This window comes from Dicentrarchus labrax, unplaced genomic scaffold (assembly GCF_905237075.1).
Source record: "Dicentrarchus labrax unplaced genomic scaffold, dlabrax2021, whole genome shotgun sequence".
NCBI lineage: Eukaryota > Metazoa > Chordata > Actinopteri > Moronidae > Dicentrarchus > Dicentrarchus labrax.
In genome coordinates, this window is record NW_026136715.1 from 17,300,565 (window position 1) to 17,318,007 (window position 17,443).

At 41.5% G+C, this 17,443-nt stretch overlaps 1 protein-coding gene across 3 annotated transcripts; it reads left to right on the forward strand.

Moving 5' to 3' along the window:
- Nucleotides 1–95: 95 nt before the first annotated feature.
- On the forward strand, nt 96–16,413 carry klhl17 (kelch-like family member 17). Of its 3 annotated transcripts, none has more exons than XM_051424245.1 (12): nt 96–257; nt 2,658–2,922; nt 3,618–3,739; nt 3,861–4,082; nt 7,538–7,654; nt 7,798–8,029; nt 8,857–9,001; nt 9,322–9,489; nt 10,622–10,710; nt 10,872–10,945; nt 11,087–11,268; nt 13,935–16,413. In XM_051424245.1, exons 2-12 carry the CDS (start codon nt 2,709–2,711, stop codon nt 14,161–14,163), a joined length of 1,794 nt encoding a protein of 597 aa, XP_051280205.1. In that variant the 5' UTR covers nt 96–257; nt 2,658–2,708; the 3' UTR covers nt 14,164–16,413. The 3 variants fall into 3 exon arrangements, with proteins under 3 accessions (XP_051280205.1, XP_051280204.1, XP_051280206.1); XM_051424244.1 differs by lacking the exon at nt 96–257 and adding an exon at nt 394–967; XM_051424246.1 differs by lacking the exon at nt 96–257 and adding an exon at nt 398–967 and having other exon boundaries at nt 7,798–8,011.
- Nucleotides 16,414–17,443: the final 1,030 nt, after the last annotated feature.

Here is a 17,443-nt window from a genome sequence, read left to right on the forward strand (position 1 = left end):
AAGCAGTCGGATCAGAATGATTAAAAAAACTATCGGCGAGCACGACAACCTCGAAATTACAGTGTCAAAGTTGCTCGTCGGAGAAGAAGCGGTGTTTTGATGCCACACGTGAGGTTTAAATTAAATGAGCAGCTGTGGACGAGGGACATTTCTCCTTGTTAGTTTTTAATCTGTTGCCTTAAACAGCCACAAAGCTGGGCGAGCTTACAAACAGGAAGAAATCCTCGCTGTCACATCGACACCGACGGCGGCTGGTGGTGAGTGTTTTTATTTAATTCTCCCGCAGACTCGGCTAACGTTAGCTAACAGAGTGGGACATTAGCGGCGATTACTTTTATTTAGTTTGAGCAGTGACTCACACACTCATAGTTACCACCAAGCGAATAAAACGATGTGTATTGAGTTTATAAACGTTGTTCGCTGTGTGTTTGATTTAGCTGTCCATGCTAACCGATGCTGGTTCTGACCAATCACGGCGCTTCTACGTAAGACCCCGCCCTCCGCGCTGGCTGAGATGAATTTATCGAACGCACTTCCGGACTCTGACCAGACAAAAGGGGCGCTTAAGGTCGCGTGTGTCACGTCAAATAATAAACAAACATCCAGTGTCAAAACTTGACATTTGCGCGTGAGAAATAACTTCCTGTGTGCTTCTCGCGTGCCTCTTCCGCCCCACGGCAGGACATTTAAAGAGCGAGAGCAGCGTTTCCACTTCCACCTGCGGCAGATCCAGCTCCACCTTAACAAACCGATGTCAGCTTTCATGCAGTTTTTTTGCATTGACGTCAACCGCATACAGCACAAAACAGAGGCTTTCTTCATATCTCGTATGCTTGAGTCAGAATATGGACAGATAGTCAGACACTGGTACCAGTTTTAAACCAATCTGACTGCGACAGCTGCTGATTTATCCCCCATCACACCGAGGAAGACACTGTGTGCAAGGATAACCGCAACACTACCACCGGTAAAGAAATAACACATTCATTCTTTCTATTGCTGCTGCTGCAGCTGGTAGCTGCTGTTATTCAAAATAGATGGAGTGGGGGTTGGGGTCTCTTCAGATCACATAAGGAGGCTGATGTATGAATAGAAACCTCCTTCTGTCCAAAATAGATTGCAGTGCAACATTTGTTCATCTGTCAAGATTGTGTGTGTTTGTCAAGGAGCCACAGACCCGTTGTGTGGATGTCAGACAAGGTTTTGAGCCAGAGAGGCAAGGGAAGATTTTAAGAGACAAGCCTGGGATGAATAAGACAAGTGCTTTACTCTGTTAGTTTTAACTGTGACAATTGTGATTTCACTTCTGCCTCAACCTCCTGTGTATGCATGTCTCAATTTGCAGCATTGTCTCATGTTATTCCCATGGGCATGAGAGCAGATTGTTCCCTCATAGAGGAACACGGCTGGTGTGTTTTTGTGGTCTATTGTGTTTCGGAAAATGGGACCCAAAGCTAGTCGCCAGGCAGCTGTGGTGACATTTGAGATGGTCCTCAGTGGGACAGTGCAGAGTATTTAGAAAGAGAATAGTCACTGAACAGATGACAACATAATTATGATGCATTGATACTCAGTGAATTCTCTATTTGTCTGGAGTAAGACACGTGAAACTCAACTTTACTCAATCAATAATATTTATGTTGTTGTTTTTCAGCCTAGATGGTTGCATTTCTTGGACTTGACTGATTAGGGAAACTGATACATTTTCCCTAATGAGGCTGTGATGGCTGCCTATTTGTCCTAACAACCTTGTGTTATTGTTACTAAAAAGTCTTTATATTTACAAACAGGAATAATTAATTTTAAATGAAAAGTAAGTCGTAGAGCAGGCTATATGGTGTAAAATAGTAGTTATATTTACCCAGTTAGGGATATTTTAAACAACACATTATTTGAAAACTCTCCATCAGAGGAGGAAGAGTACCTTACTTTACACTTTTCAAAATAGTGGGCCTGAGCTCATATACCTTGTAAGGTATCATAGCATCAAATTCAGTACAAGACTGAAATATTTTCCTCTTGAAGTCTGTTTTAGGTCTGTGATGTCCGGTTTAGCATCCTAAATATTCAACAAACAACAACTTCTAAGATGCCGCGTGATGATGGTTATGCAACATTCTGAAGTGTGTTCTCCAATCCGAGAGCAGGGCATATGAGAGTACAAAGGAAAAGGCTAACTCAGGCTACATCCTTCTCTCCTCCCACCCTGCCTGTCCGAGGCTGCAGCTGGGGTGATGTGGGGGGGTTTTACAGCTAATTCTGGTGCAATTAAATTCGCTAGTCAGCAGTCAATTAGACAAACCAAGACAGTCCAATAGATGAGAAGCATGCATTGATTTTATTCTAGTTTATGGCATAATGTCCATCTTCTTCCTTTTGTCATAATGCAATTTAATCAGTCTTGACACTGAATGTCAAATAACCAGGCCAGCCAACTTACTACACTTTGTAATTGTACTGAAATTGTCATAGCTGTCAGGATGGGTACTATAACAGGAACACTGGGTACAATGATCGCTCAGGACACCTGTCATAACACCTGCATCCTTGCAAATAAACTAAGCCCTTGCAGGTGGATATTTTCTCTGATGACAAAAGACAATTTTTTTTATGACTTGGTATTAACTGATATGAAACTGTTTTTCTACATGTTTCAGTTGCCCAGAGTGCGGCCGAGGCAGGAGCCCGCGACCGCCACATCAGGCACCATGATGGAAGGGGGCATGCAGCTGCTCAACCGCGATGGCCACAGCATCTCGCACAATTCAAAGCGGCACTACCACGACTCTTTCGTGTCCATGAACAGGATGCGACAGCGCGGCTTGCTGTGTGACATTGTGCTCCATGTCTCCAACAAAGAAATCAAGGCGCACAAAGTGGTGCTGGCATCCTGCAGCCCCTACTTCCACGCTATGTTTACCAGTGAGTTCAGTCCACGTCGTCCCCTGTTTACACTTCACTTTGTGCTTTTATCCCTAAAGTCGATGTTGCATGCCTCAGACGTTGGAAGCTCTGACATCATGCCAACACATAATTTTGCTCTGTTGCTCAGAGTTTGATGACACAACAACTCATCAACTCATCCTTTCAGCATCATTGCTTCCTTCCCCATCTTCCTGTCTGGGGCACAGGTGGTCAAATGAGGTCTAGTCTCAGATTTCCTCCTGACACTAGACCTTTGTGAAGGTACAATGTGTCTCCAGACAGTCAGTTGTCTGGCTTTGAGACTCAGCTGCTAGGCTTCCTCTCGTCTGACCAAGTCCCTAATTAGCCCATGTTAACAGAATCTGCTGATCTTTCATGATCATTCGAACAGCAAAAGCACAGCTCCCCTTGCAGATATTATGTTTACAGTTTCTTCAAACTAGAGGAGATTAAACATTCGACTGTTGATGTAGAGCCTCCTGACACCGAGTTCTGCAGGAACACCCACACTGGGCAAGAATGTATAGAATTTCAAAATCCTCCACACACACAGCTGATTGAATGGACAGCAACAAATGAGCAATGCTCACATTTGGCAGCAGTGCTGTATACATTAGGAACAGGGAGGCTTTTAACTGGTTATAACTTGTGGAAAAAAAATATAACCACCCTCGTTCTGTGTGGTCATTCAGATGAGATGTCGGAGAGTCGGCAGACCCATGTGACCCTACATGACATTGACTCTCAGGCTCTGGAGCAGCTGGTCCAGTATGCCTACACAGCAGAGATTGTGGTCGGGGAAGGCAACGTGCAGGTAGGGTGGAAGATTTCAGATCTATAGAGAAGATGGTCAAATCTATAATTTTGATTTGATTCCTATTTCTCACTTCTGACGACTCACGGTGTATTTCCACCTGAAATTCAACTCTTCCTAGACGTTGCTCCCAGCAGCCAGCCTGCTGCAGCTCAACGGGGTGCGGGACGCCTGCTGTAAGTTCCTCCTCAGCCAGCTGGACCCCTCCAACTGCCTGGGCATCCGAGGATTTGCTGACACGCACTCCTGCAGCGACCTGCTCAAGTCCGCACACAAGTATGTCCTGCAGCACTTTGTGGAGGTGTCCAAGACAGAAGAGTTCATGCTGCTGCCACTGAAACAGGTAGGGGTGAAGCTTTGTCTTTCTCCTGCTGTGTCTTCTGCCAACTGGTGCTTTTTATAGACAGTAGTTTCAACGTTGGCTTATTCATGGTGGGAAATATACAGTGCTACTGGAAATTGCTTCCTCTGTCACAATGGTGATATACTTACCATTTAGCAGCATTGTTATAGCCAACCCCAGGGGAACCTTCCTCAATCTAAAAGCCACTGACCAGTAAGCAGAAACACTTCCTGATCAATGCTAGTCCCAGTTCACTTTGTGACAACTGGTGGGAGTCATATTACCTTAAAATGTAATTCATTATGAGTTAATGACAAAAGATTATTGACTTGTGGTTTAACAACTTGCTGCTTACTACCCCTCAGTGGCTCTACTTGAGTAATTCATCTAGTTGCTAATATATATGACAAAGAAAACACAAAGATTAAGCACTTCATTCAGCTCCTGCATGCTTATCACCTTTTCCTCACTAGTACATGTATCGAAACCCGTCATGTTTTTCATCAGAGGTTCCATTGAGGGAAATGGCTACAAGCATGCCGATGTGATTTTAACATTCATTAGGTGGACCTCTCTCCTTCCTCAGCTAGCTACATCTATCGCTGTCTCTTGTGGTTTTATCATCCCGATGTGCTGCCATGGACTACTTCATCTGGCACATCAGCGTAGCCAAACTATCACTTATTCATTAGCTGGGCACAGCAGTGACAGCACTGTGGTTCCTGTCCTGGAAGCGGTAGTTATGCAAAGCTAGTGACATTTACACAGCCGCTGTACTGTTTATAGAAAATAACGCCATTGTTTACGTCTCTGTCTGATTAATATACTTAATGAGGGTTTCTTTTTTGGTTCCGATATTTTTTACTGCTACCATATTAAAGCAAACATTTTGGGGGATTTATGTTAGATTTACGCTTGCTAAATCAGTGTTAGCCATTTAGTCAACTGCATTGTTCCCAAAGAAACTACCTTGATTGTTAAAGGTTAAAGAAACAATGTAGGCACAGTCTCCTTTCCAAATTTAAACAAAAGGGAGGTCCCACTCCAAAATTCATTTACAAGTCTGCAGGACTCCTGTTTGTTATTACAGGAGTTAAACGGCTTGAGGATTTAAAGTATAAGCATCAAACCAGTTTACAAACTCAATTGTTTACGTAATGTTTGATCTTTTATCCTTTTTCATTTTTAGTTGTTTTTTATGTTTTTAATAAATAGCCTCACGATTTCAGATTACATGTAAAAGTCCAGAGGGAGGCGCGTTCCTGTAGGCGAGTGTAAGAGGGGTTTTGATAAAGGAAAAAAACTGCATCATGTCTTACAGGAAATGGTTTCTTTTTCAAACAAATGCCTGTTGAGCCTTTCCAGGTGACAAGGAATTAAAGTAGTGGTGAAAACAAGTAACAAACAGCTGCCAGCAGCATCATCTTTCCCATTATCTCCTTGCGTCTCTAAGGAACAATCCCCACAGTAAAGTAAAGAGATTGTGCTTCAGTCTCTCTGTCTGTGGCCTTCAAAGCCCTGAGACTGAATCTGCAATAGGAGTGTGTGGGCACAGTCCATTAAAACAGTTCAAGTTAAGCTGCATAAAGACAGATTAAAAATAGACCATTTTCTTTTCTTTGTTTCTATTCTTCTGTCTCTCTTTTCCTTTGGCTCACCGCCCCATTCTGTCTGCAGCTGTTCTGTGTCTGTCTGCGTCTAAATCCACACCAGATATGAATTTATGTACTGGCTGTTCTAAAGGACTCTGAGTTCACAGAGCTTTGAAATATGCCCCATATTTCTTTCCATGTTCTGTGAAGGAAGTGGCAAGGCATGACATGGCAGTGACTAGTCTGCTTTGGTGATGCTTCAGTGATGTAGCCTCACATATTGGTGGCAATATGTAGACAATAAAGGATGGATGCATCGTAATTACGGTGTGTGTAGTGTATAAGGACATCTTGACACAGCTGAAACCCTTTTTCATTCATACATCTCTTATGCTCTCCGCCATACTACAAGCACAGTTAATACACTCCTAAAACCAATTTCCTTTTACATCTCCTCCACACACACACACACACACACACACACACACAAACATTGTTTGAGTTAATGTGATGCAGTGTGTGTATGCAGAGATAAGGGGGACTGCAGGGTGGGGCAGCAGCAGTATTTCTCAGTGTGACTGTGGATTAGTGGACGCTTTTCCTGGGAGGCTGCTAACTGTTGCCCTGATCTGGTCAGCAAGACAGTAGCAGCAGCTGGCTGCTCTGGCCCCACCCAGCCCTGCCAGCATTGGGTTGAATCTGGGAACAGTGCCAGCCAGCCAGCCACTCAGACTGCAGCACTCGTTTTGCCACAGACACACACGCAGTGGTAACTTAAATATATCACAGACCCGCTTCACACATACAGACCTTAATATAACGAACGGGTATTTATGAGTTAATGGTCAAAGTTAAAATGGTGCCTGAAATTATTTTGTTTCACTTCATTATAAATTTGTTGATGTTTTTTTTTTGGGACGATAACGATTAATTGACGATCGATTAATTGGTCATTAAGAATTTGATCAAACAATTCATTGAATCGATCTGCTATCTAACAATAATCTGAAATATGAACAACATGTCTCCTATTACATTCGAGCTATCAGAATTAGATATTTGTTCTATTCAGGGCGCCCGGTTAGCTCAGTGGGTAGAGCTGGCGACCTATGTACTGAGGCTGAGTCCTTGCTGCAGCGGCCCAGGGTTCGAATCTGACCTGCGGCCCTTTGCTGTGTGTCATCCCCTCTCTCTGTCCCCCTTTCCTGTCTATCTCCAGTTGTCACTATCATAAAGACAATAAAAGCCCCCCCAAAAAAAGATATTTGTTCTATTCTCTTGTTGCAGGGTTTCATTTGGTTGTTTGTCTTATCAGACTACATGCTAGCGGAGATTATTTTTATCAGCACACACTGCATGTAACCTCATATTCAATGACGTATTTAATATGTCTAGGCCTCTACAGCTTATTATGTTTAATGGGCTATGCAGTGCTGTCAGAGAATATGCATTATGTTGCTGTGGAAATGAACCTTTTTATGTTTTTTTATTACAATGAATTGATTGTTAGTTAACATTACCAATGAGTGATTAAGGAAAGTGCTTACAGTTTGCAACCCTAGTTGATTCAACTAAATTTAATTTTGAAACAATGCAGAAAAAACAGAGCTCTGCCCTTTAGTCTTAAATTTTAAGCACAGAAAACAAAGTGAGATAAGAGAGGAGGAAGGAAGAGAGGCAACAGTTCAGCAGATAACGTCAGGTACAACATCCTGTGTGTTGACATGTTTGGTCTGCTTTTTGCTTCTGCAAGTGCTTCTCTGATGGTCACCGTTGAATTAAAGGCACTATGAGTTTGAATTTTAAGTTGCTCTTGTAATTGATTATAAATGTCTCTATCCATCTGCTGTTTTTTCCATCCAGGTCCTGGATTTGATCTCCAGTGACAATCTCAACGTGCCATCTGAAGAGGAAGTGTACCGGGCTGTGTTGAGCTGGGTGAAACATGATATCGATGGACGCAGGCAACACGTACCTTGGGTAAGACTTGTCTCCTCTCACCTGAGGAAATCTCTGTACACAATGTTTTTTTAGTGTTGACTATAATCTAAAAAACAGGTCCATCACATTTCCTCCTCTCCTGACCCTAACACACCCTTACCTCCTTCTCTCTGCCCCGTTAGCTGATGAAGTGTGTGCGGCTGCCGCTGCTGAGGCGAGACTTTCTAATGAGCAATGTGGACACGGAGCTGCTGGTGCGTCACCACTCGGAGTGCAAGGACCTGCTGATTGAGGCTCTCAAGTATCACCTGATGCCTGAGCAGAGGGGAGTCCTCAGCAACAGCCGGACACGCCCGCGACGCTGTGAGGGCGCCAGCCCTGTGCTCTTCGCCGTTGGTCAGTGTGCCCCTGAAGGTACCCATTAGGGTACACTTAGGCCACACATCAATTAACTTTAGCCTCTGATGTCACTCATAAAGTATGCAAACATCAGCTTTTTTACAGCTGGGAGATAAAAATACTGATATAAGTATGAGAGACTAGACGCTGTCTGTGATTTTTATAGTATTGTAATATAATAGCTTAAATGTCTCCCAGGGGCCTCATTTATTAAAATGTTCTTAGATTTACACTTGAGTCCTAAGGTAATTTCTGATGGTGTGCTTAAGTTTGATTCATAAGATACTGAGCATAGAAAAACGTTGCTTACGCAGGTTCAAATAAGCCCATTTGTAACTCAGGTACCTGTGATATATAAATCTCAAATTAACTTTAAATTGACAGCACCTGTCTTACAATCAGCAATTTCCCCTTGAAATATTGTCACAGTATTCATAGAGATACTGTTCCACAATATTACAATATATCATTTAGTTAAGCTTTTACTACCGTCTCCTTGCATAGCTTCAAAGTTTTAAACTAAACCATATAAATAGGAAATAAAAAGAGCCATTTCTGAACCACAATAAAGACTGCAACTTGAGCCCAGGAGTCAACCTGGGTATCAGCGAAAATCATCAAACCTTTGCACTTATTGGCCAAAATCATGTTCCAAATTATTATTATTATTATTTTATTTTATTTTTTAATTTATTTTTAATCAAATGACTGCTTCACGTCAAAGGTTTGTTTTTTCACCATGCTGTGTGTGTGTGTGTGTGTGTGTGTGTGTGTGTGTGTGTGTGTGTGTGTGTGTGTGTGTGTGTGTGTGTGTGTGTGTGTGTGTGTGTGTGTGTCTGCAGGTGGGGGCAGCCTGTTTGCCATCCATGGAGACTGTGAGGCGTACGACACCAGGACAGATCGCTGGCACATGGTGGCATCCATGTCCACTCGGCGGGCACGGGTGGGTGTCGCAGCCATTGGGAACAGACTTTATGCTGTCGGAGGGTGAGTGGTGAGAACAGTAGTGTTGACCTTCGACCTAAAACTAGCATTGCATTGTGAGATCTATAGTAAAGCTAACTTTTGTAAAGCTTTGGCAGGAGGAACATGTAGCTGACTTACATTTAAAATGATCCTGAGTGATACAAAAACTATTCATTCCTTGTGCTCTTGATAAGCTCTAACAGCTTTTCTTAATGCAAAATGCCTGTTTAACGTTCTCCTATTGACATTCATTGAATTTTTAATTTATTTATTTAAGGCAATGTTGTCATTTTAATCATTCAATAGCCGTTTCTGAATAATTTACATTCACACCTCTTCAGGTATGATGGAACCTCAGACCTCGCCACCGTGGAGTCCTACGACCCCATTACTAACTCCTGGCAACCTGAGGTTTCCATGGGAACACGACGAAGCTGTCTGGGTGTAGCCGTCCTACATGGCCTGCTGTACGCTGCTGGAGGTTATGATGGAGCTTCCTGCCTCAATAGGTACACACGGACAGGCATGTTGGTGATGAATGCTGAACATTCCTGATAGATTTGATACGCTGTTGAATGTTGTTGCAACATTTTTGTTTGTCTAGACGCTGTTTTCTAGGCCAGGAGCCTCATTTATAAACATGTTCTTAGATTTATACTTGAATTTAGTCTTGGATCATTTCTGACGGTGTGCTTGGATGGACCAAAAGACACACAGGCGATAGACTGAATGAACTGTGCTATGAGTGTGTTTAATTCAGCGTGTATTTGATCCACCAACCAGCACTTAATTTAGTGAGACATCTTAATTTTTTAAACGGTTCAACTCTCAGTCCTGCTGTCTTCTCCCACTAAGCACAGCTGACCAATGGAGGCTGGCGAGTTGAGGCAACAAAATGTTATGTCTGTACAGAAATACAGTTTATTTTAATGGATTACATTGATGTTAAATTGACAAGAAGACTGTCAACATATGATACATTTTATCTTATGTTTATAGTTTTGTTCTTTTACAGATACGTAAGGAATTGTTATGTCATATTTCTTAATGATAGTTTGTCATAATAGGTTTTCCTGGAGAACGCAGGGGGCTTTTTAAACTGCTGTGTCTTTTAACAACTATTACCACTACACCACAAAGTATGATAAGGTTGTCTGACGTTGACTGCTATTATTGGTTTGATTAATGGTATAATAACGTGTGTGTATTGATTACTGATGGTGGCTGATGCTAATTATCAGCTAATTGTACTCTGTTTCTAATGGCAGTATGCAGTTAGAGGTTTCCCTTTGCATTCATCTGTAACTCACTGCTGAAAGTACAGAAAACACAATGGAAAAGTTAATATTTCTATATATAATCGTGCAATAAATTTCACTTTATAGTGAAAGAGCAGCTTTATAGGTCACGACTGAAGGCTCTGTATTGCAGAAAAAGGCCCTTTCAGGTGTTAGAGATAAGATCATTTCCATATCAATGTAAGGTTTTATAAATAACTACTTATATGCGAGTCATACTTAAGATCAAAATTGATTAAGTCTGTTTTATAAATGAGGCCCCAGGTCTTAAAGACAGTTTAGTTTATGTCAATAGGCCAACCCTACAGTGTCGTTATGTTCAAGTCTTTTTCTCCTCTTTCAGTGCAGAGCGTTACGACCCTCTGACTAGTACATGGACCTCAATAGCTGCCATGAGCACCCGTAGGAGATACGTCCGAGTAGCAACTCTGGGTAGGAACTCCCCAGAACATTATGTTATGAACACGCTGTTCTTCTGTGTGTTTATATAGCGCTGTCTGCATTTTGATGTCTGAAATCAAGAGGGAGTTGCCAACTTGGTATTCATCTGCTAATATTTACATTCTGAGTGTTTACTCCCTTTTCCCCTCCAGATGGCAACTTGTACGCAGTGGGAGGTTATGACAGCTCCTCACATCTCGCAACGGTGGAGAAATATGACCCCCAGGTAAATTCTATGCTGGTAAATGTATCATCAAAGCAACTTGTCTGTTGCCAGGATCAAGTAATTGTGGAGGCAAAATCATACACTATTTATAAATCTATGAACATGTGACCAATGCTCAGTCTCTCTTTGTTTAATGAGCAGAGCAACACGTGGACAGCCATTGCCAACATGCTGAGTCGGCGCAGCAGTGCTGGGGTGGCAGTGCTGGACGGCATGCTGTATGTCGCAGGAGGGAATGACGGCACCAGCTGCCTGAACTCTGTGGAGCGGTTCAACCCCAAGACTAACACCTGGGAGGGAGTGGCCCCCATGAACATACGAAGGTCAGCCTCCACCCATAATTTATATAAAACATAGTAGTCGCGTCCAGGTACAGTGAGGAAAAAAAAGGCCTGAACTTCGTTGTCAGTCCATCTATTTTATGCTTTCTTCTGTAACTCCATGTTGAAGCACAATGAACATAAAACAAACTGGTTTTCAGCTGCAGATTTTGAAAAAATAAAATTAAATATCTAACCCACCCCCAAAGTTCCTGTACTTTTGGAATGTACTACCCCCCTGAGCAGGGACTTTTGGGGCAGGGGGGTAAAATAATGTCCCCAGAACTTAATTTAGACCCTGGTTCCTGTGGTGGAGTTCCTCCAAAGGTTAATAGTCCCTGGGGAAAGCTCCTGCAGTGGAAATGCGACTTTGAAAACAGTTGTGTGTGAAATCAACTCTAACAAATGTGAACAATGTAGCAAATACAACATTTCTAACTTTAGCAACTCACTTCAAACATGAGAGAGTGAAAGCAATCATAAGCTCTACAGAGATAAATGTTTGACATGGACAACCCCCTTGTCAGATTTTAGAGACAAGAACCACCAGAGCGAGTAATGAAGCAGCTTGCAGCTAAATGTATTTGTTTATGATACTGTGCAGTTGAGAGAGATAGAGAGAAAAGATGGGTGAGGAGATGATAAAGGACTTGTGATGGATCAAGGGAATTTAATTAAATTAATTCAATGAAATGAGACACACCTTAGTCAACTGAGCTGTCAGGATGACACGGTTCTACTGTTCCATCTGCCAAAGTTCAGCTCACAGTAATGAAAGGCTGAAATGCATCGGCCTCCAACTGTGCTATATATTTTCGTTAAGGCTTGTACAGCTTTTATCCTTATTTTTAAGCTTCATAATGAACATATGACACCTTGGTGTGGGAGGGGGTTGATTTGTATTTGAGAAACAATGTGGTACCCACAGACAAAATCCCAGAATTGCCTTAACCTAAATAGAAGAAGATAAAATCTCCTTTTGAAAAGCGAAAGAACAAAACTGTAGCGCTGTCTTCATGGAGCTTGTCAAACGGGTACCCCTGCTGTGATTATTTTGCTCTGTGGAAAATCTTTACTCTTGAAGGCGAGAGATTTGGGGCATTTGGATGTCTTCCTTACTGCCTAAACCGTCTTACGGCATAAACATCAAATGACCTATTTTCCATAACAGTAGACAATTTCTTATTTCTTAGAAGATGAAACTTGTCTTGCGGGTGATTCTCAAAGTGGGTGTGCATTCACACACTCACAGCATTGTATTCATACAAGATCGGCATCAGGAAGGGAGCTTTAGAGATGTAGCTTGGTCTTGGATTTGAGGACACACCAGCAGAGGCCCCTGGACACACACATACACTTTCTTCTGTGTGAGTCGTTGTACTGTAGGAGCAGGGAAACCTGACAACAGTTGACTGTGCAGCTCCATGAATAACCCATGTGTTAGTCAGCTGTGTGGCTTGGAATGCTTTTCTTATCCTGTTGCTGAGTGGCTCCATTTACACAGTTCAAAACATCACACAGTATTGACCACTAGTCTATCACCCTTCTACACCATTTCACACAATGTGCAGTTTGAAAACATTACAGAATAACTGTTTTGGCCAAAATAATCTCACTATACAATGACTGGAACTTTTGAAAATCCTCATTGATGTTGCAAAAAGATCTGCTGTCTATTTTTATTTTTATTTACTCTGCTAACAAACCATTAACTTTACCACTGGTCCTACAATTAATAATGAACTAGTAGTATTATTGGCACTTCCTGGGGCCAGATTCATGAAACTCTTTGTAGACTCATGACTGTGAACTGTGCGTACGCACAAATACAGAAATATGCATACGCACTGTTTGCGCCAGATTTGAAAAAAATCGCACATATGCCTGATTCTGTTTATAAATCTCAATCATTGTGGCAATGAGTGCATGAGCTTAATTTCCACTTCCACAATGATCCATAAATGGATGTGGAAACACCATTCAACAACCGTTTGCAGAGCGATACTTGCCCCGGCTCCACCTCCACCTTATTTGTCAATGAAAGGAACAAGAAAGAAGAGAAAGTGATCGTGTCGCATTTGGCAAAGTTCTCCAATAGTATCAGAGCAGCTGTCATTACGCATGGCTTTTAGCACCCGCACCACTAACTCATCACATGTTCATATAAACCATTGTGGTAATATTTCATCATTTTTAAACGTCAGAAGGATGATTAATGATTAATATATACAGCTCATATTGAGACAGATTTTACCAAGTGCTAACAGTCACAGTTCAGCATGAAATAAAAGATTAACAGGGAAATGATGGCGAATGTAAATAAGAAGAGTGATGAAAAACATCACTCATAAATAAATAGTTATAAGGTTATGTTTATTTTTGTTTATATATCAGTGTCTTTTGTGATCTTTCGTTTTTCAACACAATCAATGATAAAGCTCATGCAAAGCTCCATCTATCATCACTCAACAGGTGCTGCCATCAGTTGGCACTCTGTAATAAACCCTAGAGTTAGCAGAACATGCTAACAAACAGAACAAAAAACAGAACAAAAATATCCAGATAAGAGCCTAAAAAATTAATCATAATACAGTGTTTTTAAAAAATAAGGCTGCAGAGTACATGTGGAATTTAGATAGTGAATTTGATTTTTTTTTCCCTTCTTCCAGGAGCACGCATGACCTTGTGGCTATGGATGGCTGGTTATACGCAGTGGGAGGTAACGACGGCAGCTCCAGTCTCAACTCCATCGAGAAGTACAACCCACGCAGCAACAAATGGGTCGCCGCCTCCTGCATGTTCACGCGACGCAGCAGTGTGGGCGTGGCCGTGCTGGAGCTACTGAACTTCCCACCGCCCTCCTCGCCAACCCTCTCGGTTTCCTCCACCAGCCTTTGACACGGGGTCACCGCTTGGCTGACCTCAGCCTCTGCTGCTACAGCCCAGACTGGCTCTGGGAAGAGACGCAACTGCTCGGTTTGAGACTGGGAGGAGGAAGAGGGCGGGAGTGGACAGGTAAATGAATGGAGGGAAGAGAAGAAACAGAGGGAAGGTGTGGATAAGGCTCCTGGCTTGGTTAATATACAGAACCCTTCAGAATTAGTGACACTCTTGGTAAAGATTGGTCAACCATGGTTTAAAAAAATCACAAAAAAGGTCATGAACTGAAATGAAACAATCTACGTTAATACGCAGCATTCTGTAATCTCAAAAGAAATGTGCCACACATAACTTAAAATTGTTCATAAATACGTAAGGGATGCCAGATGATTCCTGAAAGATTTTTTTATTTCATAGTCAAACCAATCTGCCTATTCTCCACTAAGTTTGCCATTAGTTCTGGACTGCCCTGTATCTGCCTGGATGCCTGATATTCCACTGTACAGCTCCACCTCCAGCTCCCACTCTCTTCAAGAGTACACAGACGTATTAACAATGACCGATCTTTCCTCAAGCCCCACTTTTTTCCCCACACCACTCCCACAGTGTTTGACACACTCATCGTGAAACGTGGTGGACACTTAATTCTGTCATGTGTGATGTAAATGTTTTTGGTTTGATGTTGTTGTCCTCTGCAAGATTTTTTCTTTTGATGTCAGGATTTTTTGCAATAATGTACAAAAAAGAGAAACTGAATGCTTTTACTTTTGGAATGTAGCTTTCGACTGGTTATACCATGCATGTTTACATATTGGCATTGACTCCCAACAGGAGGATAAAAATGTTGTAGTGCTGCTATGCCACACTAGGTGGCAGTAACAGGCAATGTTATAAACCCTTCCCACACTGCAAGAGAGCATGGACACCAACAACACAGAAATGTTAGGCCCTCAGAACTGTAAATTAGTTCGAATCTTTTTTTATATATATCTATATATATAAACAGAGAATAATTATGTTGAACTTATATGTATTATTTATAAAAATGTATAAATTCTAATATATTCTGTTTTAAAGATGCTTAGAGAAGGAAACAGATCAGACATTTGCCTATTTAAGAGGGTTTTTAATATATTTATTTAGGTGTGTAACGTGCATATTGTCAATGGAAATGACAAAGAGAATGTCTAAGTGTGTGAGAGAGGTAGTTGTTTGGTTTGTGTGCATTCAGAGTTTCTCCTGGTTACGAGGACTGATTGTTGCATTTTGATATGCAGCGTTTAATTTGCATTTCTTGATGTTTCTTCACTGCCACAAGCATAATCTCACATGAAACTGCACCTAATGTCCACTACATTTGTGAAAAAGGCTTTAGTTGCTTGCAAACCTGTCGACCAGTCTTTATCCTACTTCTCAATTATTTTTAAAATGGACATGGAGGTGGATATAATTCTTGGGACACATGGCAGTTTAAACTGACAATAAAGCAGCAAGTACTAGTTTACCTACAGTATACCAACACTCGACACTAATGAGTAATGCTGTTGACACTTGGTGCTGTCATATTCTCTTCCACACTACATCAAGTGTGGTGTCTTGTTTTATTACCTCATTGTTGAAACGGACCCAACTTTATTGCAAGTTGAACAAGAAACAATTGTATAATTAGCCACAAATATACTGGCTATATAACCTGTGGTGGATGATTTGGGAATATCACCACTGAACTTGCATTGTCTAACATAAATGGATCACTTTGAGTCTTTTTGACTCCATTCATACCCAAGTTCAGTTCACTTCATGTGTAGCGCAGTGATACCATTCCAAACTTCTGAGAAGTTGTCTTTCTTTCCTTTTTTTTTGTTTTGAAGGATTTTGTTAATCCGGTTCTGTTTATCTTATACAACTACCTTATTTTTCATTTATTAGAGCGGACCCAGTAGAATAGGGGCTATGATGGTCTTATGGAGATGTTATTCTGTGAAGACTTCCAGAGAAAGGCACACGAAACCAAAAGACTTTGGCCTCCATTCTGCTGATCGAACTGTAAATAGAAAGATTGCTTACCTTAAATCCATTTGTGCAATTTCAACGTGACTGTAGTTTGTTTTTTTAAGTTTGTTTCAATGTGGTGATAATTGTTTATTTATGATATGTTTGTTATTTATGAAGAACTTTAAAATATTGAATTTTGCACTATTGCGAAATGGAGCAATACACTGTAAAAAAAATGAAAAAATGAAATAAAGATGTTTTCAGATGTGACAACTGTCCTGACGAGTTTGAACACATGTACACACTGGGTAGGACAAAATCTAAAACATATCCTGCAGCTTAGAATCAGCAGGTTTAATCCCTGCATCAGCAAAAGCATCTTACTGCACTCAGAGGCAGAAGCAGCTAAATACCCAATGAAAACACACACGCACACACACACACATACACATACACACACATACTTAAAGTTGTGTTGGTAACAGTGTTTGTTACTAGGCTCACTATATACACTCAACATTGCTGCTTGGTACCTTTCCAACATTCTCCTCTTTCATAGTGATCTAGGCAGACAGCTGAACACTCTCACTTTACCCTTCTTGACCTCAGTCACATGGCATTCACACCTGTGGCTGCCTTTGCACACACTCTAACCTATGAAGCCCCAAACACCATACAAACACAGGCCCAATATACACAATGCAAAACATACAGCTTTGAATGAGAGAGGGACAAAAATGCTACAGCTGCACATAGAGATGGTTTAACGGCGTATTCTGAGGACAAATCCGTGCATGTGTTTTGGGGCTTTGGCATACTTTTGGCATTAGACTGTAAAAACTAAAACATGTTGATACTTGTGAAAAGTTATGGTGAAAAAGTTGAACCACTACAGGAGAGAATTTATTTGCAAACGTAACATTTTCAGAAAACACATTCATTGAGGCATGTCTGTTATTAGCAACTGTAAATCACTAAAATATGGCCAAATGAGAAGCTTCCAGCAGAGCTTTGGAGCTTCGAGGGGGGCTGATAGAGCAACAAGGAAGTGATTCTTCACTCTGACTCATCGGACCGTCTGTACATATCAAACTTTACAGGGGATGAGTGTTTTAAACTCCAAAAGATTGACACTTTAATGTGTGTGCATTATTGTGTGTTATGATTTAAAAGGTGCACATGGACTGTACATGTCTCTGATTGCTGTAGCTGTGAGTCACCTCCGCTACTACGGAGATGCTAATAAGTTTACAGCCTGTCTAGATGAATGTGCTCACTCTTTAAGAGCTGCTGCAGCTGATCC